This window comes from Heloderma suspectum, chromosome 1 (assembly GCF_057233095.1).
Source record: "Heloderma suspectum isolate Gila_16-S chromosome 1, 16-S_ref, whole genome shotgun sequence".
Lineage (NCBI taxonomy): Eukaryota > Metazoa > Chordata > Lepidosauria > Squamata > Helodermatidae > Heloderma > Heloderma suspectum.
Window position 1 is genome coordinate 219,729,030 of NC_139458.1, and position 23,400 is coordinate 219,752,429.

At 40.9% G+C, this 23,400-nt stretch overlaps 1 protein-coding gene across 5 annotated transcripts in view; it reads right to left on the reverse strand.

The window, feature by feature from the left end:
* The window catches only part of BARD1 (BRCA1 associated RING domain 1), a 61,038-nt gene that overhangs the window by 19,262 nt on the left and 18,376 nt on the right, over nucleotides 1-23,400 (reverse strand). For 3 of the 5 annotated variants that reach the window (XR_014785699.1, XM_084819364.1, XM_084819359.1), the window contains exons 4-6: nucleotides 15,037-16,007; nucleotides 3,744-3,824; nucleotides 2,661-2,833 (exon numbers count right to left, since the gene is read on the reverse strand). Coding sequence is in view for 4 of the 5 variants with exons in the window: in XM_084819364.1 (XP_084675490.1) it covers nucleotides 2,661-2,833; nucleotides 3,744-3,824; nucleotides 15,037-16,007 (1,225 nt within the window). In the remaining variant the exon portion in view is untranslated. Of the gene's footprint in view, nucleotides 1-2,660; nucleotides 2,834-3,743; nucleotides 3,825-15,036; nucleotides 16,008-17,793; nucleotides 17,841-23,400 lie in introns of all 5 variants that reach the window. The other 2 variants (XM_084819389.1, XM_084819379.1) reach the window with 1 other exon arrangement.

The following is a 23,400-nucleotide window of genomic DNA, read 5'->3' on the forward strand; positions in this document are numbered from 1 at the left end:
TGGACCCCAAGCACACAGGACCTACTTTAGAGGAAAAGCTAACCACATGGAGCGGTAACTCAGTGGCAACCATACCACCAACTTAACGTATGATGTAGATGGAAGTTCATGACCATGAGGGGCTAGGAACTTCATTTTCTTTTGTAAAGTGAAAGATAGGTTTCTCAGGAATTTAAATACTGTGCCTAAGTCAAACAGTATATGACATCACAAAAGAAAATCAGGAGAGGCACAATGACCATTACAAAGATGGATGAGTAAAGATTACCAACGAAAACTGCTAGAGAGGCATTTGAGGCCAACCTCTTTGGCAAAGGAAGAGACTCAATACAGATGTATTGCTAAAAACTCTATCTGGTCCTAAACAAATGTTCCCAATAGCCTGACTATGTTCATATTCAAACTTACATTGGATGGAGTCTATCATTCTTTGCTAAGAAATAAAGGAGCAAGACAGCTTTTACTAATGTTAAACTTATTGTGCATGGAAAAAGCTGGCAAGAGAGTCCATTTGATGAAAGCCTTTATGAACAACTGAAATTGCAAATGCAGAGAGCTAATTTTTCACGTCACTTGGTTGGCTGTGAAGCAAGACAGACAGGAAATTCAAGGAAGCAAACACATGAAAAAAACCCAGCTATAAAATATAAATTAGCTATGTGCAGGAGATTAACTTTAAAAAAATTAACTAGGCTAACAGGGCAATTAATAGGTCCACTGGTCCATATAATATTTTCCATTTGTAGCTTCACTTCTTTGCTAACGGAGAAAAGGTTGAAAAGGTAGGATGGTAACTACTAAACCTTGAAGATTTCCAGAGAGAAACAGTCAAAATAAACCCTCCTAATCTTTCTTCCAAAAACGAGAGAGATTAATTTCTGTTCATTTAAGTGACCGAACAGATGTTTTTGTTTTTCCCATGGAAGAGATTATGATCAGAAGAGGGGGAAATAATTTAACACATATCAAATGACTTATACTTGTTTAAAACTTACACAGTATGTGATTATATAGTATGTATTACATATACTGGCTTTAATCCAGAGAACTACTTCAGATGTGCTCAAGAGGTCAGACATAATCAGACTTTTTTGTTGACCCTTTTCTTTGAACAGCAGACCCATATTCCATATCACAAACCCCTCCCCTGTTTCAAACTTGGTTTACCATCTGGCATGGACACCTGCTTTTCAAGGAACAGAAATTAAGATGATCTTAGGATCATGGAAGCTGTTTATTTTGATGCCACCATATTATGGAATATGATGCAATGATTTCTAGACCTATCCTTTACTTTCAAAGTAATTTTGAGACCTAAATCCAAATAATTTTAAAACCTAAATCACTCACATATCTCTACTACTATATCCCCAACCAATAAATGCATGTTAACTTCAGAGATGTTTCAGAAGACGTTTGCGGACTTCAGCAAGTTGTGAGGGAAGGGGTGTTCTAACCCAGGGAAAAGCCACTCTGCACACTACAGTTTCACCATTTACATATAGTGTTTAGAAGGCAGTTACTTCCTGGCCACTATTAAGAAAAGTGGGGTACGGGGGTGCAGTGGACTGACAACAGTTAGTGATTATTGTCACTAAGAGGCAGCTAAGGAAGGACTCCAAAATCTCAGTTTCAAACATTTCTAGGTCACACCGTCTGCCACAATTGACACTTGGAAGGAGCATACAATGGTAATAACAGAACCATGTATAGAAACACCCATTTGTATAAACACAGTAGAAGAGTGGAAACACATTTCTAAGAGACTAAAAGGCCAGATAGGCTAAAAACAGCCGGACTGCTGTTTGAAGGGCCTGGTTTCCAAGATGCAGAGGCTTGAAAATGCATGGAGGCCTACAGCAGCCTCAGTGGGTTCAAACAACATTATCTACCCCAGCATGGGCAGATAAAAAGCTGCACTAGAGCCCTTTATGTTTTGGATTTTCTAGCTTAAATCCAATATTTTAGCCTTAAACTACAAAGAAAATAGAGAACGCTAGTAAAATGTTGCAGATTAGAGTGTTTTGACTTCAGCTACGGACCTGTGGTCTCAGAATCCCCACTTAGCTATAAAACTCACTGGGAAGCCTATTTTCTCTCGGGACCAGTTCTCTATAGTGGTACACTTGTGACTGGGCTGCACCCATTCAGACTGCAGCTGAGTGCTCACATGATGGAATATTCCTCCTGTTATGTATCCAGGGGGTTGGGTGGGTACTGTGGCTTAGTTCTTGTTTCGAACCTTGGCAGCTCCTGTAGAGCTGGGAGTAGCAACAGCGGGTGGAGCTTCTGCTAAGTGGTCACTTCTGTGTGTGGTGACTTAAACAACAGCTGAGTTGGAGGCCTGCTGGTTCTGCAGTCATTCCTTCTACCTATACAACACCTCCATACAAAGAAACTCCCACCACATAGAAAATGAGATGTCAGAGGATATTGTTCTAGTCTAGCCATCTCACTGTCAACACTAGTTTGCTGTGTGCAGAAATCTTATTAGTGGGAAACATTCCACCTGCACTTTGAAGTGGTACAGCCCAGACAACAGCTTTATCACTTCACTAAGCACTAGTCCTGAGGCCAAGCTACTTCAAGAGTTTTTTCAGGATGCAATAGTATACTTCCACTTCATTCATTTGAAAAGAAGAGCTTTCACATCTACTCACACTGCATCTCGAGAAGCTCCATGCAAAAGCAACAGTTCAACAATGCTTGTATGCCCATTCTTGACAGCATCATGAAGTGGCAAATCATTTTGATAGCCAGTTGCATTCAGTAGTGCCCCATGTTGTAGCAAAAGCTGCACTACCTCCTTATGTCCATGATTACAAGCTTCATGCTAAATGTTGAACAGGATAAAAGCAAAGTACAGATGAAAGCATAAGAAACTGCGCAATTAAGGAGTAAGTCTTTATCCCCATGACAATGCAAGGGAATGGTAAACTCAAAGAAAGCACAAATTGTATTTATTACAATTACATCCTGCTTTTCAGCCAAGATCGACTCCCAAAGCAGCTTACAACAATTAAAATCCATCAGTTCTAGGAATCTCTGCTATGAGTGATGGGGAAAGTATATGAAGAAGCACAGTCTGGCAGTAAAAAGTGAAGTCGTTTTAATGCAGTATCCATCATAAATGGATTTTCACAGCTAGCAGTGACAAACACAGACTACTTCCAAACTCCATTTCCCTTGAATTGGAAAATGCAGTAGAAAGTGCATCAGCAGGCACAGACATTGGCCTCAATTGGATGCAACAGAAAATCTCATTTGGCAGTTTTTACTTTTGGGGGACAATGGGAGAGAAAGAGAGAGAGAGAGAGAGAAGGTTTCCTGGCTCTAGGTCAGGGGTACACAACCTTTTTGGTCCCAAGGGACACATCAGGCACTGCCAGGGGCCACCCATGCATGTGCACATACATGCACACACAAGCCTGAGGTTTCTCTTCTTAGTCCTAGCAAGGCAATCCCAGGGCTTCTCTTCCTAGCACTAGCACTCTGGTGAGTGATCTGAGATAAGGGAAGGGGTTGCCTTGCTAGCACCAGGAAGGGAAACCTTAGGCAATGCCTCCACTTGCGAGGGAAACCTTAGGCAGGCTGCAGCCATCGTTCCTCCCTGACCCCCCACCAGTAATTCCTTGAGACACTTTCCCCATTCAAAGTGCAAGAGAGAGAGAGCAGGGGGAAGGAAGAGAGAGAAACTAGAAGTGAGGGAGAATGAACAGAAGTTTAGAAAATGTGATATTTACCAACGGTGTCCATCCAGCATAGTCTTTAACATTGGGTTCTGCCCCACTTTTTAGTAAGTGCTCAACAGCAGAAAGATCTCCCTAAAAGAGAGGAGAAAAAACACCCTCCAGCATTTAAATTTGTCAAGGAAATACAACACAAAAATCAGAAAATATAGAAGCACTGCTAAGAGAAGAAATCAAAACTGCAGTAAAAAATTGTTAATATGAAAGTTTATTAGGAACATAGAATTCTTTAATTACCCCTTCATAGTGAATGAAAATGCTGTTGCAGATGCTGTAAAGTGAGAAATTAAACATTTGAATTCTTAAGCAAAGAATAGTTTGACTTAACTTTTCCCCAAGAGACTATGGGGGAAATTACTAATAAAGTGTCGCTATCTGTCCACATTTATAAGCAGCATCAGCTATCTAACCAGTATAACTCACTGTTACAATTCCATATTCCTTTTACCTCTTAGTAATCACATTTCCCCTCTATTCTGCATAAAATATGATATCTTTTATCGTGGATAAAATGTCCGCTGGTGAAAGAATGCAAGCTTTCAAGTTACACAGAACTCTGCACAACATACATACACACACACACACACACACACACACGGAAAAGATGGCTACTGGAGTTATGTAAGACATGCTCAGCCAACCTGCAGCACAAGTATCACATGTGGTATAGTCAATGTAAAATTCCAACATGCCTGGCTGGCCCACAGTCCTAGCTATACATGCACTCCTGCCTGAATCTCCAGCAAAACCACCCAAAAGCACCCCTGTGCAGTTTGGGGGGGGGGGAACGGGGGGGTGTCATATGCATCATAGCACTCACTAGAGAGGCACCATATCATACTTCAAACTTGACTCACTTGACAAAAATGCTGACCACTCCCAGTGCATCAATATGCTATTATATCCTTGCTGAATACTGAATTATGTGGGATAAAGGGACCAGTCTTCTAAAATTCCAAAATTGCTTGGAATGGCGGCACAGGGAAGGCACCTGGAGCCAGGGGTGACTGAGAGACATACACTAGTCTTGCAAGACACGGCAGTTGGGAAGGAGTGGGGAGGAAATGGGAAGTGAGCACTGGCTAGGGAGGAAGCTTTAAGGGCAACATACAGGGGAGCCACACAGAATTCCCCTGGAGTTCCGCTTGGTGCCTAGGAGCCATTTAACCCCCTGCTCTCTGTCTGAGACATGAGCAGGAGCACCTAACCAAGAATCTGAGCCTGCCAAGACCTGCTGCAAGCCCCCTCACATGGGAATGGAAAGTTGCTTGAAATGAGAAGATTTGTTGCAAATTGACCAAAGTCATGAACTCGGAAGGGAGAGGGAACAGTCCCTCTTTTACTGGTTGGCTTGCAAGTCAGATAGGTAGTGGTTTGAAACACCCTTCAGCTACTTTTTACACGCCACCCCAAAGTCACATCTGACATTTCTAATAATTCAGAATTCTAACTGGACAGGTTAGCACAGATTTACAGCCCACTAAATTAAAATCAACTGTCATTTTATTGAGTGTTTGTCCTAAAATTAAATGTCCTTCAAAGTATGTTTTTTCTTACCCAATCCAAATGTCGACAAAATTGTTTGCACACATCATGCGGTCAGTTGGATTGCATGATTAAAATACAGGAACAGGAGACAAGATCATATAGAGTTTCTGTTTAATATTTCAGTGACTATCTGTATGGAGATGCCAGCACTGCTTATCTTACTAGCAGTTACTTTACCCAAATAATTTCATTTCCATCCTATGATAATGGAACAAAATATTCTCAGGACAAATCGAAGCATAGAGTGGGAAAGCAAGACAGGAAAACAACTGTATTTTCAAGGGATGACTATACTTTAACCTATAAAATACATTTACATACCAATGCAGCTGGCACTCACACTACCACCTAGCCTCCACTTCTATGAATATTCAAATTAACCTTACAACTTTAGATACCAAGAGGTAGGCAACAAAATGTAGGTTTCTCACCTGTGATAATCAGCATCTACATTTAATTTTCAACATGGCATCTGCATTCAATTCTAAATATGACCAGTAATGACCAATAGTGGCTAAAAAGAGTGGAAATCTCTCAAACATGAACTCATTAGTACAGGGAACATGTGGCCCCCCAAATCATTCTTCCCCAACCTAATGCCCTCCAGATGAATTGGGCTACAAATCCCAGCATCCCAGCAGGTACTAGTAAAAAACAAAGTAGATCCTGCAAGCCTGAGGTCTTCTCATCCCTGATTTAGGGTATTTTGGCATTTTACCTCATTGTCATGACAGGAACATGCATTTATTCAGCTAACATGAGGGTAATTGAGATCATCCACTACTACAACACTTCCTTCCTTTGGATGCTGCCTCCCTGATTTCATTCTCCATCTCATGATTACACTGAGCATCTTGGTTAGGGGACAATAGCATGTCCCTAATACCAAATTATTTTGGCGTCCTGGTATTGTCACACACAGCAATTTTGTGGAGGAGTCTGCCCCTCTTTTAAGGTTTCTAGTTTGTTGGACATTGCCCCCTTTCTGTGATGTACAGAGTGACACCACTCCCAGTACCCAATTCCCATAGAGTTTGCATCCAGGGATGACCATACTGCATTAGTTGTCTTCTTTTAACCAGGCTTCTGTTAAACCCGCTATGTCTATGGTCTCGTTGAAAACCAAACACCAACTCCTCCATCTTGGCTCAGAGGCATCTAGCATTAGCATAGAAACACCTATTCAAAATGTCATTTTCCAGATGTTTCTAGCATATGCATTTTCCTCTGTAGCCCTTCAGCCTGTTTGATTGACTGTCATGTTTTACTGTTGCGTATTTCTATCCCGTCCCCATTTGGGCACCTTCATCCCCTAGGGATGATTCAACTCAAACTGGAAGCTCCCAGCTCCTGTTGGCTCTCCCCCAGGGGTCAGTTTAAAAGTTGCTCTGCTACACTTTTGATGGAAAGTGCTAGCAGCAGTATGGTTCCATTCTGGATGAAGTGGAGCCTGTCCTTTTATACAGGTCTGGCTTGACCCCAAGTATTTCCCAGTGCCTAACGTATCTAAAACCCTCCTCCTTACACCACTGTCTCATCCTCACACTGAGACCCCTCAACATCACCTGTTTAGCTGGCACTGAGCATCGAATAGGTAGCATTTCAGAGAAAGCTACCTTGGAGATCCTGGCTTTCAACTGCCTACCTAGCATTGACTTCCACATTTCCCCACATAGTTGGTGCTGACATGTACTGTGACCACTAGCTCTACCTAACTCACGTAGTTATCTGAAACCTTTGCACCAGGTAGGCAAGTCACCATGCAGTCTCCATGCCTGTCACAAACCCATCTGTCTATGACCAAGTTCACACAATCAAGCAACCCATAGCCAACAAACATGGGTTGTTTTTGAACATGTGGGAGTGAGCAAGCAAGCTGGTTCCTGCCTGCCCACTCGCTTCCGCTTTTCTAAACAAAAATGCCCCATTCCTGGGTTGTTGTCATGATGTCCGAACGCAGCACTTTGGGTTGTTTAGGGTTAAACAACTGAGAGTTTTAACCCATGGCTTGTTGTTGGGTTAACTCTGGGTTGTTTAACCCCTATACGACACAGAGTTTCTGGGTTCGAACAACACAACTGGGCATTTCTAGGTTGTTTAGGAAAGCAAAAACAACGTGCGCAGAAGGCGGCACACTCGCTTGCTGCCACACAGCCACAATTAACAATTGGTTAAACAACCCATAGTTAGCCATTACATGCAAACTGGGTCTATTTCTCTAATGATCAAATAAGCCACTACTAGGAACGCCCCCCCATCCCCCCACCCCCAGAGGCATAACCCTGATATGAAAGGATATCTGTTTGTCTTCAATTTGTTTATGTATATGGATTGTTTAAACTAACCACAGTTAATATTAAACACAGCTCCAATTGGCAAAAGCTTTTGAACTCCTCCTCCCAGCTGCGCAGGGGGGATTATGTGAGCTCAGAGGGAGGCTAAATTCATCACTATACTTATACATTTGAGCTTTGCAGAGAAATGTCAAAGACCTATTATTACTTGTTACATATCATGGCCTTTTGGCCCTACTGTTTTTTAAAAGACAAAACAAACCTTATAGCTATGTATTTTGGCAGGGCAAGTTAATCTTATAACTTCATCGAGTTTCAAAAACAGTTTCTGATGAGGCATGGGGAGTACACTTGAAGGTTCCACTGGATGCAAATAATCCCTTATGCTAAAAAAAAACATTGCTCTCTGAATTGTGACCTTGATATACACCTTCCAGATTCAAATCCATTAATATTCTATTTTCATTTTACTCTAGGAAACGCTGATAGGATTCTCAAAATACTTTTAAAGGTGCACAAATTGAAAAACGTTTGCAGTATGAATAGAAAAGCACATTGGGAACCATAAAAAAGACCCTCTCTAACTGGTAAATAGGACTTTTCTGCAGCCATGACCATTAAAAGTTGCCAAGCCCTTCACTTTCTGGATTATTCAGCCACTTCTGCGAACAAAAAGAACTTAAAATTGATTAAGTCTGTACTGTCCATTAGGATTATAGAATGCTTTAGGAATGCTGTTTGTAGTCTTGAGCTTGAAAAAAGGACCACAGCCAGAAATTAAAGTTTAAATTAAAGGCTATTGTGGCTGTTCTGTAGAAGCAATGACAAGAGTGCTTTCCACAACACACAGGGGAAGGGGGCAGTTAGTGTTTTGTCTCAATATCTGGAGAAAGCATATCCTCCCTTCAGATGTGACCCCAAAGTGTGAGCTGCTTGCCCTCTGCTGCTTTTAGAAAATGTCAAGAGTAGCCAAAAGGCTGCAGAGCATGTTAACATTTAAAGACACCATGGCTTTGCAGCTCTGCACCTTTAACAAGCTTTGCAAACTGCATTCAGTTTTTTTAGGATAGAAATCTGTTATGCAGATAGAAATGCATGGTAGAAATGTGGTTCAGGTCTGAGCAACCCCTCATGTTTTCTGGCTTCCCCCACCCCCAATTCTTCCAGCATATGCAGCAAAGTCCACAGCAGAAGACCAGGGCAAAAGAACTAGAAAATAAGCAGAACAATCATCCCACATGCCCCCACAGCTCTCATATAAGCCAGAGGTAATAATGAAAAACTTGGCAAAATGTCAGAATTAAAGAGGTTAGGACAGGACAGGCAGACAGACAAATGGAGACAGTTCTGATGGCAGACCAATTGCCAGCCCATCTGTAGGGCAGGTTTGGCCGTAGGTCATTAGTTGCTAACTAGTGACACCCCTAAAGTTTAGAATTTGGAGGTTCATTAATGGCAAACTCACAAGTTCAAACATACTTTTTAAAAATATAGTGTAGTTTTAAACTGATGTGAGCTGCCCTTGGGCACTAAAAGGGCAGGATATACATTCTTACGTAAATGAATACTCTGAATTCATTATGAGCCAAAACACAAGCCCCAAACACAAAAGTTTGGGGCTAGCTCATTAGTTCAGCAGCACCTCACATCCCCGCCACTGGAGCCCTTCCATTTCCCCCCAAATTTACCTGATGGGTGGGGAGGTTCCTCCGCATGTCTTTCATTCCTCCATGGCATCTCAAATGCTGCAAAAGCAGTGTCCAAGACATCCTGCCAAAGACAGTCCCCAGGGTGCCTGATCCCTTACTGATACTAGGTACCTTAGGGAACTCTATGTCCCAGGGTCCCCGTTGTCTGCAGTGCTGCCACTGCAGCATTCAAGATGCCATGGCGGGACGGAGTTCTTTCAGAAAAGTTTCCCTACCACCACAGCAAGGTAAGTTTGGGGGGGTGGGGTGCAGTGAGTAAAGCTCACAGTGGGGAATTGAGTAGAAGCTCTTGCGCCCCATCACACACCTGAGTATGAACACAGCAGGCTCTGTATTCAGGAATGGGAACAGGGGGAAAAGTTATTTTCCGATTCTGGGGAAGAGAAAAACAACATGTATTAGACAATCCAATTCTGAATTGATCAAGTTCACATATCTAATTTTAAAATGGTGTATATATTTATAGCAAGAAGGAACAGCACCTCATGCTTGGTTTCAATTCACATCCTCATTAGCAGCTGAAAAGCTTATTCATGGCATTTTTAAAAGCTGATTAAAAACATCACAGAAATGCAACTACTAAGGGGAAAGCACATAAAATTATGGGAAGTAAACACTAATATTTGGGAATGACAAAGTGCTATGTTACATTTTTAGGTCTTCTGTTCCTTAGTGTGTATTTTTATACAGACATTATGGTGTCTGCTGGATACTGAAATTATAACTCACAATCTTCTCTCACTATAGTCTAAAAAATGAGAAGTTCCACTTAATGGCACTCAACCCTGAAATATATTAAATGCAATTGGAACTGTATCAACTCCTTGGGCCGATCTCAAAGAGAGACGCTGAAAAGTTAGAATGGGGGAAGGAATGAGATATTTAAGAACATATCTTGATCAGAAAGTTCCTACATCAGCTGTGTTTTTATTGAAATGCATGATCTGCTCTTACTCAGAGGCCTGTTACACCACACTGCTGAATTAACTTTTTATAGCAGAAATGTTATTGCATAATCCATCTGCAGAATAAGATAAGATCATTCGACTGATGGAGGAAGAGTCTTCCCTATCTTTCACCTCACTTTAAACTAGAGTCAGGCTTCCTTGGCGTACAGCTCTAGCTGTGTGGGAGTAATTTCCATGTGGGGAGATCCCACAGAGCTGTTATATGTACATACAACTAAGCGAATCCTCCAGCCACAAGTGCAGAGATGATTGTGTTCATTTGTTTTTCATCTGATCTTTACCCTTCCTCCCACCTGTATAGCCCAATGGGTAAGACAAACCCACGTGATCAGCTCCAGAAGCATGGCTGGAATATTCATGCACATACCACAGCCACGTGGGATCATGTCACAGGAAAGTGATCCCCACGCAGCTGCGGATGAAGGAGGCAGAAAATCTTTAGAGGAGAAGTTGCTCCTGACTGGCTATGGTAATCATGAAAGACCAAGGTAGAAGAGCTGTTTGGTTAGGAGATCCACTGTTAACTGCAGCTCAGTTGCTCTCCCACACCCTCTCCCTTCTCTGACAGGGGCGGGGTTTCAGGGAGTGGGCAAATTAAGCCCATAGGCTGGAGGATCCCCATCCCTGTTAATACAGGGTAGCATTATCCTTCAGGTTAAGAAACTATAGTTAGGTAAGATGACAGACACTGTCCTTAACCTATGAAATGAGTCTGGATACTTCAGAATTTTGAACTCCACTCTTTTGGGGGAAATTATTGATTTTAATGGATATTCACACAGATATGCAGAGTGACTGGGATTTCAATACAACTGGATAAAAATGTGCAAGAACACAAGATCTTCAAAAAATGTGAGGTACTTCTCCCTCAAACAGAACAAAGCCCAAACATTTAAAAATGATTCTCTAAATAAGATTACTAATAATCATGCCAAAAGCTTAAGAAAATTAAGACTCACATATTATGAGAGAAGGCAAAAAAGCAAGTGTTTTTTCTTTCTTTCTTTCTTTAGCATTCCCAAGTAAAATGTGAAGGGGAACTCGCATATCCCCCCAACTGCAACTCACATATCCCCCCAACATAAAAAGCAGAAGCACGAAAAGCAGAAGCACAAGTCACTTGCATATTCACTTTTTACTGCTTCTCATAACTTGTGAATTAACTCTGAAGCTACTTAAGATGCTATTTTCTCAAAAGCGCCTACTGCAGGCTCACATGTCAGCTTTCTGCCTTATTCAGTTTCAGATTATTATATTAGGGCAGGCCTTTGGCAACAATTGCCCAGTGAATCCCATCTAGCAACTATTCTGGGCAGTATCCAACTGTCTGTTTACCCAAAAAGAAAGATAAGCTAAATATATATATATATTTGTATGTACAGACAATGTAGGAAAATGCTTGCAAAAATTAAAACTGCATGAACAAAAGTATTCATGACAGAAGGTTATAAATTTTCCTTCACTTTATGCCCTATAGCAAAAAGGCAACACATTTTTCTGGTCACCAAAGCACTATTAAGATAATTATGGCATAACAATTGGCTAATTAAAATTGATGAAAATTGTGACAGAGGGCTTACCCTCTTTGATGATTCAATCCCCCCCGCCCCCGAAATACAAGAAGGTCACTATTTGTATTTAACTACTTTGATTTTACCTTTAATGAGTATGGTGGGTAATAAAAAAAACATGGATTCCAGTTTACTAGGCAAATGGCTGCATTTGTTTCAATTTATTAATGCAGTTCAGCTGCAAGCTCATCTAACTCTAGAATTCTTTTTCAGAGTCAATGTGCTTTTAGGATGTTTATTATGAGTGTCAAAGTACTAAAATGGGAAAGACCTTCCTACAATTCCAGTTTAGATTGATCTGGAACAACACAACACACTTAATTTTAAATGCATAGTGCTGTTAATCCTCTCTTTTAAGAGTCCACAACGTACAACTCATTTAACTTTCATTAAGTTTGGTGTATTAAGCCCTACAAACTAATGAAAATAATATGGATTTATTTGATAATTAATGAAGTCCCAGAAGGATTAAGTGTAATTCTCATCTACCCTCCCACAAGACTGCTTCCATTACACTGACAAATCGACAAACATAATTGGATAAGAAATTCAGAAAACTTTAATGGAGAAACTACCAGGAAAGACAAATACTTTTGCTGGTTGTTCCAAAGTGGCACCTGGATTTCCTTCTATGAATTCTAACCCTCAATGACCAGCTCCTTTATTTCAACAGAAAAAACAGGTACAAAGATAAAACATTCTTCCTGCTTTCTGTGCGAAGGGGGGCGAGGGAGGAAATCTGTGGATGTCTGTGAATGCAGGGGAACTGTATATGCAGTGGGGCCATTAGCTGGCATGAAAGGTAACGTATGAGGGAATGCGTCCCATCAGGTGAAAAAGGTTCCCCATTCCTGATCCAGACCGAAGTTCCTAAGTTACCCAAGCTGTGCTCCTGTTTATTTGGCAACATGCTAGTTGAGACAGCTATACTACTAAAGCAGGAATAGGGTCCAGGGCCACAGAGGCAAGAGGTTCCTCTAGCACAAGAGTGCAAAATGTGTGCCTCCAAGCCCTACCTGGTGACCCCCCAGGCCCTAGAAAAGGACCAGAAAACAACAGAAAATGCTGAAGGAATGGGCTATAACATTCCTGCCATAGAAGCCTTCCTCCTAGAGTATCCTCAGATGGTCCTAGGAAGCAATACCTGCTTCCTAGGACCCTTTAGCAATGGGACTTCTATGGCAGGAACCATGGAGTTTGTTCCCAGAGTGTTTTTTCCTCCTCCTCTTTTTCAGTTTTTTCCCCTCTGGAAAGCTCCACATAACAGTGTGGAATGTCAGGATCCTTCAGCAAGAGGGCGGATTAGAGGAAGGAGAAGGACTAAGAGCCAGGATTCCTGGGTAGCTCGGGAGTTTGAAAACTCAGGGTTTGAGGAGGAACATTGGTTTCATTGTATCAAAGCAAGTGCCAGGCCTCTGAAACACCCTTGGCCAGGAGTTGAATTTGAATGGTGTGAGTGAGTGAGAGCACACGAGCAGTGAGCTGCATGTTGTATGAGTTGTATGCACACACATGTGTAGCCCCCGCCACTCCAGCAAACACTCCCGTGGGCCCAAAAAGGTTGTGAACCCCTGCCCTAGTACCAGAGTAATTCCCAATCAGTCGTTGTTCCTGAGGGACTTACTCCCCGCAAATCCCTGCATATGGAAGTAGGTTCAAAAGTGTATTAGAGAGACACATGTCCCAAGGAAGCATGGTAACACTCCTCTCTTATGCTTTCCTCTCTGTTTCCTGTTTGGTACTAATCTGTTTGCTCCAGTGTCCAAGTCAGGCAACTATGGTCAGCACTTGCTCTCCAAAACGATTTCAAAAATATAAGCCTGCAATGTACGCGGGGAGGGGGGGGGGGGCAGAACAGACATGCTCTCACAACCCCATATACATTTAGAGTAATCTCTGAACAGTCCTAGACAAAAAGACCTATTACCTTTATGAGAAACTTAGAAATATGAAGGGATGCATCCAAGATCATACAAGAAGAGCCAAGAAGAGAACCTTAGGCAGCTCTTAACTTCAACCCCTATTTTGTTATCGATTTGCAATCCTACTTTGTCACCTAGTTTAATGTGAATTCTCCCCCAAAAAGCTGAATATTGGAACAATAATGGGAGTGCTCTCATTTCTCACTCCCGTCAGAATTACTTAGTTATTTAAAATATACAAACATATTGCAAACCTCAAGAAAAGGGACTCTCATTAGGAGAAAACTGCTAAGCTAAGTCTGTTTTTCAGAACAACCTAGCTCAACATCTTCTTTTACAAATATCCCTATGGAAAGAATCCAAGGATAGTTTGCACACAGCATTTTAATGAAGAAAATGCTGATGTCAATGAACCGAAGGAATAGCAATTCCCTCCAAGCAGAAGCACTCTCATCAATACAATTTTGTCCCCCAATGACTAATTAAATATAAGTGATTTCAGATAGGGAATTTGTATGCAATAACGCACAGCTTCCAATTCTATTTAAAGTTCGGTTTCATAAACACATGGTAAGAATCACTGTACTAACTTGAAGAGAGAAAGGGAAGACAAATAGTTATTTATACTAAAATTCTCACACATGAAACAAGTCACACCAAATTCATTCGACAGTTCCTATGAACACAGATGGGGCTTCAGGAAAAGGAATGTACTTGTGACCAACATGACAGTCTATTCTTACTTCATGAACTACAGCTCTTGAGTTCTCCCTTTCTTTGTCCCATCAAGCTACTTCTTGGGTTAGAAACCCTCCAAAATCAACACAATCCAAATGTGGGATACTGGGGAAGAAAATCTGCAGGCACATTGAATGCTTTTTATGCAAGTAGGTTTTAATCACCTGGAGTACCTGATGGGGATAAGGAGGTTTTCTCACTAAGCCAGATTTGTTGTTGGTTTTGACAGGAATCGAAATGGAGTGAGGTGGGGGAGAGATGTGACGTATATCACAGCTGCTCCCCCACCGCCACCAATCCTTTCAGAATATAAACTATGCCCATATATACACTGTACACAGCGTAATGACAGGCATTTTGCTAGTTCTGGAAAAAGAAAGCGTATGATGCAACTAAGAAGCTTGCACTCTTTTAGCCAAAATTTAGCCAAAAGAGAGTACATTTGCTCTTGTGTAAGTGTTCTGCAGGGCAGAAACAGAATATTTAAATTACTTTCAGAACTCAAATCTTTTCTACATAAAACAAAATTCATCCTACCTCAATGGAAGCAACATGGAGTAAAGTCTCCCCTTTATGATTTCTCTTGGCTGATAGGTTACTGGGAGATTTCTTGGTGAAAGGCTCAATTTCCTGTGCCTCTTTTCGAGTAGGATGATTAGACAGAGTTGGCATTTCTGGAGTTACTTGGCTCCTCGAACACTGAAAGTCTTCAACGTTTTTCAGTGTTGATAAGCTAGAAGTCAGTACAGATGGAGAAGAAGTTTTTCTAAGGTAATTTTTGGGTGACTGCCTTGGGGACTCTTTCAACAGCGATGTTCTCCTGCAGGTGCTGGGCTTTTTCTTCCTGGGACGTTTAGATAAAGAAGTCGGAGATCCTGTTTGCGGTCTGCCACGCTTTAGTCGAGCCATTTCACTTCCAGAGGAGAGGCACTCTTCAGTCAGCAAGCTCTCCTCAGCATTGTCACATGTCCCAGACAAGTTATCACTGCTGCTCTTCTCCATGGGTTTCACAGATGCAACATCACCCATAACAAGTTTATTCTCATCTTGTGTAAGCCCCATTGCACACCTGTGCCCTATTGTGCTTTTTGGATCAGGACTGGGGATCACCAATGTCTGACTGCAAAATGATACCACTGTTTCCTTAGTTTCACTTGGGCTCGCCTCATCATGGCCACTGATGTTCTCCTGCCTTCCCCCAAGCAAACCCCATTGCTGATTGATGTCTGTTAAAGTCTTTTTCCTCACCTGTTTCTTACGTTTTGGCCGAGCTTGCTTATCTTCTCTGAAAGGCTTTTGATGGGGAGGGGAGGAAACAAAGTCATATGCAGAAGTTGGGATATGAGGCTGGCTGTCCTTGCCCATCTTGGCCTGCTCTGGCTTCTCTGGCCTCTTCTTTAAGGTAAATCTCATCTTCCTACTACGAGGACTGAACCACATTTTTATTTGCTTCTTAGTTCCTGCCTCAGGAGCTACTTTTCCTGGAGCAGACAGGTTATCTCCAGAACCTGGCATGAAAGAATAGATTCAAGAGGGGAAAGAGCAATTAACAGTTATAACAATGTGCGGCCTGCTTACACTCAAAATAATCTGTATCACTAAGGCCTAGTTCTGACTGAGGTGGTAAAACTGTGTCTGGGCTGTTCTGCTTCAGACAGCCAGTTAGATCTTACATGATTGAATGCTCCTCCATATCCCCCAAAATATCCTCTGGCATGCTAAATGCTTCACTTATTCACATACAGAGTCAGTTCATATGCAATGTTGTTCCCATACTGCTGAACAGTGGGAACAGGTCCTGTGCTTACATGCCCACCTCATTTCCCCACTGTGCTTAGTTAGTTACTTCTTGGTTTGCAGCAAGCCACACGTGCCATTACATTTGAACCAGCAAATGATGGTTTGCTCTTCCAAATCAAGGAGAGGGAGGAGAAGGAGGGAAGGGCCATAGCTCAGTGGTAAAGCACCTGCTTTGCATGCAGAAGGTATCAGGTTAAATCCCTAACATCTCCAGGTGGAGACTCCTCCCTGAAACCCTAGACAGCTGGTGTCAGTCAGTGCAGATCATACTGAGCTAGACGAAGCAATGCTCTGTAACAGTACAAAGCAGATTCATAGATTCAGCACATGAGTAAAGGGCTGATACGTATAGTGCCATACCCCTTTTGGGCATTATATCTGAATCTGAGCCACTGTCACTCTTGTTCCAAAAGAGATCCATAGTCTGATTCATGGCAGACACAGAATGGGAGGAATTTATTTATTTATTTATTTATTTATTCATTTCATTTCTATACCGCCCAATAGCCGAAGCTCTCTGGGCGGTTCACAAAAATTAAAACCAAACAACACACAATAAAACAATTTAAAATATATAGAACATTAAAACCACAATATAACAATACAATACAATAGAGTTAGCATCTATGAGAGTCTTTCAACTATATGCAGTGCTATAGGGAATGCCATTTTGAGAACCCAAGCACTGCATAAATAGCTCTCCTCATACAGGCTGTAAAAAATGGACACAGACATTATGCTGAGGAAAATTTTAGCTGCTTAACATCCTGGGAGCATGGACATGCAAATCAAAATGTGTAATACTTTAAAAAGTGTAGTCCTTTGAGACTAAACGTAGTTAAAATTACTTCTACTTCACTGCATTAGAACTCCAGCTACAATTTTCTTTTCTGAGGACGTAATGGGTTTTTTTAACCCTTTCATGCAACCGGAGGAATAGACTGCATAAGTATTCCAGCAAAGGGGGAAATAAAAATCCGTATGATCAACATACAAATGAAAATTTGCAGAGAAAGCTAACGGAGTACAAAGCATCGCAACTACAGCTTTCCTGAGCTCCTTAATGACATTTAATACATTAGATTTAATTCAAGTGTCACTCTTCTCCAATTAGGGTATTGGTTGAGCGGGGTAGTTGGACCAATAAGTTACTGCCTACTCCAAGAATAAAGTAGCCTTCGGTGATGATGACCTATTAATTTAGAAATCAAAGTACCTCAGTGGTATACTGAAGCTTGCCCATTAAAGTGCAGCTCCTACTCAACTTGCCTAGAGCCACAGGATGGAAGAAAAAGAAGCCCTGGAAACAAGACCATGTTCTATCACCAATAAGCCTTCTTTCCAAATAAAAACTCAGCTCTAATTTTAGTCTAACAATAGCATCTACAAAGCTTGATTGCCAACAGATTGAGAAAGAAAACACTCTGCAGATGATATTTACCCTCGCCTTCTTCTCTGTTTACACTTTGACAAGATTAATTGCAAAATATTTACCTTGATATAAATATTCACGTCCATGAAGCAGGCGAGTGAAAAAGTAGCTGAGGGAAAAAAAAACCCTGCTGTTGGAGAAATACCAATGCTTTTAATTTCCTGCAATATCATAAGCAGGGCTCTGTATTCTTCAGATATCTCACACGTGCAGAAGTTTGCAGAGAATCTGGGTACCAGTCACAGAATGTGGAAGATATCTTCAATTTTTACTTATTTATTTTTAAAGATGTTTCTAGTTCTTGTTATGGATAGAATGGCTTAATTCAGACATCATGCCAAGATCTGGTTTGGCACAGTGGCCAAATTGAGAAACTATAGTTTGCAGTCAACTGGCAAGCCAGAATAAAACATAACCACCACCAGATATTGTTTGGCTTGATGTCTGATTTGACAAATGATGCCAGGAGCCACTGTCCTGCCTCCAGAGGCTGCTGCACAACAGAAACAGGTGTGAGGCTGTGGGACTGAGAGGACAGAAAATGTTTTGGTTTCGTATTATACTGTATGATTTTTTATTAAATGAGAAAGGCGGGATATAAAATTCTTAAATAAAAAAAGAGAAAAAATATGAAAGTATACAAGCACATCTAAACCATGGTTTGCCTACTGCTGAAAGTGCAAAGCTACAGGGCCTAAACTATGGTTAGCACAAGTCACAGTCTGGTATGATGTCTGGATTGAGATTTCTCCACTGGGATGAAGAGCAGAGTAATAAATGTTAATAATAAAATAAGCAGAGTATCTGCAAAAGATTCCATGGTTCAAGGGATGAAGCTTCTGTATGATTATTGTCTGTTGCTTACAGCCTAACACTGTAACATCCACCTGTTAGATGCATATATGTATAGTCTCTTTAGTATTTTTTTTTAATTACTGCTACTATGATTGCTGAGGGGCCGCGGTGGCTTAGTGGTTAAGACGCTGAACTGCAGACTGGAAGGTCGGCAGGTCAGCAGTTCGAGACCCAAGTGCTGCGTGACGGAGTGAGCTCCCGTCTTCAGTCCCAGCTTCTGCCAACCTAGCAGTTCGAAAGCAAGAAATTGCAAGTAGATAAATAGGTACCGCCTCGGCGGGAAAGGTAACAGCGTTCCGTGCACCTCGGTGTTCAGTCATGCCAGCCACATGACCACGGAAGCGTCTTCGGACAGCGCTGGCTCTTTGGTTTAGAAACGGGGATGAGCACCGCACCCTAGAGTCGGACACAACTGGTTGGGGACACCTTTACCTTTTACCTTTTTATGATTGTTCCTATTACTACTATTTCTATTATCTAGGACCAATTTTGAGTTTAAAGAAAAACAGGTTATTATATAGCTACAAGAGAAAATGTGTAGTTAAGGTGTATGGCTATTTCCAGAATGCGACCATTACAACTGGGACCTGCAACAAAATGTTACAGTGTGGAACATTCCTGTTCAGTGTTCCAGTCTGCCAGCCATGCTCTCTTCCAGGATACGCCATTCAGTTTCCCCTCCCTGGTTTTCTGTTTCCCCCATCCGCAAGCATTCTATGCTTACTGAGGATACTCAGTTCTGACTGGCTTTTGGAGGGCAGGGAAATCCCCTTAGGGTTTTGTTTTTTTTTTGGTAAAGCTTTTTTGTTATTTCTGCAGATGTTGGGGATGCCCCAAGACTGCCGATACTTTCCTCTTGTACTCTGTGCTCTTTTAGCTACATAGGGACATTTTTTCACACTTTGAAAATGAGGCTGCTGTTAGTACATGATAACACCTAGAAAGTCTATTTGTCATGAAATTAAGATGATTACAAATTCTCCCATTCACCAAAAAGCATGGAAAACTGTTCATTTTTGATCCTAGAATATCTTTCAAATGATCAGCTTCCTCCTCTTCCATAGTCCAGGTTAGATAAACCTGATCTGTGTTCAGTCCTAAATTGGACTGTTTCCAGGTTCAGAAAAGTTAGGTGGTTCTATGTTCAAGGTTTTACCTGGATTACAGATGTGCCTTTTTTAGCATTCTAAAACTGAAAGTTACCTCAATAGCTAAAGCTGAATCAGATCAACCAACCTATCTTCATAGGTTGCAAGATAGCTAGCACAAAGCGCCCGAGCACAGAGGCAGCAAAGAACTCAGGATATCTATTTCTAGATAACTTCCTGGGGCATCTGACTTGGCACTGTTGGAAAGAGTGCAGGACTAGGTGATCTGACTGAGCAAGACAATTCTTACATAAGTCATAATTATTAAGGTCTGCCACAATCATATTCAATACTTGAAAGGAGCATATTGTGTGCACATGGGAGGGAACCCTCACTCTGTCTGCTACTGCTACCCCAATCCACCATCTGAAGCCGGGTTGACACAAGTCCATGTGGAAGGAGATGCCTAGAGGAAAATACAGTGGCTGGTTGGGCGGGAGGTTCAGTACCCCCAAGCACCCCTTTGGGACATTAAATTGCAACCTCCAGTCTCTGATGGGAGCAGACACATGTTGAACACATGTTTAGTAAATTTAGTAAATACTTGAAATGCATTACTAAATTCACTGTATTTACTACAAACTACACCCCCAGCATTTAACAGCTAAAAGACTTGGAGAACTGGACACAATCATAAGAAATTTAACTGGATTATACCCATATATTGAGCTGTGGAACTATTTTATAGTTTGATAAAGAAAACTCAACAGGAAATTTCTATATTGTACATTAGCGATAGATTTAGTATTTATTAGCAGAGGATGACATATGAATCATCTCTGCCTGAACTGAAGTGGGATTACTTTTTACAGGAGGAACCCAGTTTGTGTTCATATTTAATACAATCCTTGGACTTAAAATATTTCACAGCAGAAAAAAAAACTGAGATCTACATTTATAGCTATAGCACTGCTTATCTTATGATTTTCCTGCAAGGCACTAACAAGCTCTAGAGGCTTGCAAAAAAGCAGCAATTAGAAAAATGTGGTTTAACTATCATTAATCTGTATCAAAAGAATATAATGATGCACATTGTGTGCCACTGAAATTATTCTCTATTACGGGTTTTCAGAACAGAAGTTGAGAAATCTTTTTGACAAACTAGTCACTTATTAAAAACCAAAGGGAAGTGCTTTGATACCATCTGTGCAACATTAGCGCCTTCACCAAAGAATGATTAGTTTGTATGTTAAGCATTCAGCACTGGGGGAATAAAAATTAGGAGAAATTTCCAGCTATTCAAACACTCATTTGGAGCCATTATGAAAACCCTTATCATACACATGCAATACTGTGCAACCCATAACACAAAGGGGTCAAAATCACCTCCTCTGCATCACAACCAAGAGCAACAACTGGGACCCCCATAATATCTAGCTTGTTGTCCTGTCCACCTGGACCAGCATGTGCTTGAAAGGACATGGCCAGCACCTGCGTATTAAAAAAAAAACAATTCAGCTCTCCACTAAAGTGAGACTGCATTATGAAAAATAAGGCAGAATTATAAGCAGTTGTCAGAAAAGTTTACAGCAGACAATTGCTTCTCTTTAATGTACATTGATCCAAGAAAAAAAAAATCAGCAGAAGTAGCTGGGAAGCTAGCTCATTTTGAAAAAAGAGTTAGTGTAAATCAGAGTTCTTTATCTCCAGTATGCCACATACTATGTCCCTCAATTCAACAAGTTCTTCCTAATTACCCACCTTAATTACAATAATTATACATGTTAGAGTAAATGCAGGTAATAAGGTTCACTTGGAAAGGATATTGTCAAAGACAGTGGAACGAAAAGCCTTGCAGCTGACAGGGATGACAGACAAAGCTGATAATGACAATAATTTAGGAGAGCTGTTTACCTTCTCCCAAGGATGGAAGAGGGAAAAAAGGACTCGGGCATATTGAAAAGGAGGAGGACAGAGTCAAATGAGAATTGTTACGGGTAATCACAGTTCACAAACAGATGGGAAACTGCTTGTTGAGTAAGGTTTCAGTTATGCCCTTAAAAGCTTGTTGATCAACTTCCTCCTAAGCCGCTTAACTCACTTTAGTCCCCAATTTGTTTACAAGACCAAGAAGTTAAAGTTGAAAGCGAGATGGGAAGCCCCTGGGTAGTCAGGGGCTCTTTTTCCTTTTTAATTTATAATCATAGACTTGACACACCTCCCTTATCTTGGATTATGTAAAAGAGTCTTGTGGCACCTTAAACAGCTAAGAAATTGATTATGGCACAGTTTTTTGAGGGCAACAGTGCACTCCATCAGATGGATGAAATGTTCTCTTCGGCTGGCAGGTATAAATACATATTGGTGTAGAAAAGTATAAAAACTAAAGTTAGGTAGAAATAAAATGCAAAAAATACAGTCTGTGGCAATTAAGTTAAGGCTTAAGTGCATGCAAAATAAGTACACTAACCACACACTGCAACAGCAATTGATGATTAAACATCCTGCTAAGGTGATTAACACCTATAGTGTGATAGGAAGGTATTACCACAATTAAGGTCAGAGGTGGAATTTCTTGGTAAGTTGTAATTCAGCAATTTAATGCTGGAGTTCCCCTTTAAAGTTCTTTGTTCAAGAATGGCATTGTCTTTTTTTTCTTCTGTGGATCGAATAGTTGCATGAGGGAAGTGATTAAGAAAATAGTGCAGGAAGTGAAGGGTTAGCACATACATCCCTCCAAGTGCTGCTGTTCTGATCAGATCTGGGACAAGCACCCCATAGCTGCTTTAAAGTAATGAAGATTTGGGAAGTCCAACAAGAGATTTCCCATGTCACATCTGTTTCAACCCTTAAAATACAAGTACTGACATAAAATCAACTGCTTTTCAAAGTAGTTTCGTTCAATCCTGCAAGACAGAGGATCCATAAAGAAAAAGCAGAAATTGTTATGGCAACACTGACCTGGTTTGCATGCTAGTAAACCAGGATTTTTGTCTTCCTGTTATGTGCAAATGTGGCTAGAGAGTTGCTGGCTTTCCCTTAGTCATTGTTGGCAAGGCCAAGTCTTTTATACGTCAGCAAAAAGCCAAAGTAAAAACTTGGTAAAACATAACCTTCTTTGTGAAGGCAGCAGCACTGTGGTTCAATACTAGCTCATCAGGAAAAACATTTAAGTCTTCCCTACTCTGAATTTAATTACATGTAAATTAAAATGAAACTTCCCATTTCAATTATTTAATTAAGGTTTTGTGATTGTCACCTGAAGACAGTTTCCTAACACTTGACTTCTAAGATGTAATTTTCAAGCAGTCATCTTAAAAAGGTAATATCCAAATTCAAATATACTAAACAGTTACATTGAAGAAGCATTGCTTCAATTTAGTTTAGACTTCTTAACACTTCAATCTAACACATTAGCAGACAGTTAGCAATGTTTTATTTTGCAAGGTAGCAATGAATAAAAGGGGCAAACAAGCAATTCTGATAACGCAAAGGAAAAAAGATCTAATTCAAGCTTTGTCTCAGACTGTACATTCAAACACAAGTGAATCTCTGTTTTGAAAAGTTTTGTTGGCTCTGATCTACACACATAAAGCCTGTTACAATTTTTAAACAAAAATAAAGAGCCTTGTACTACCATAAAGACTAACACATTCATTATGGCATAAGCTTTCATGGAGTAGAGTCCACTTCATCAAATGCATGGTGTTATTCACAGTTAGCGAC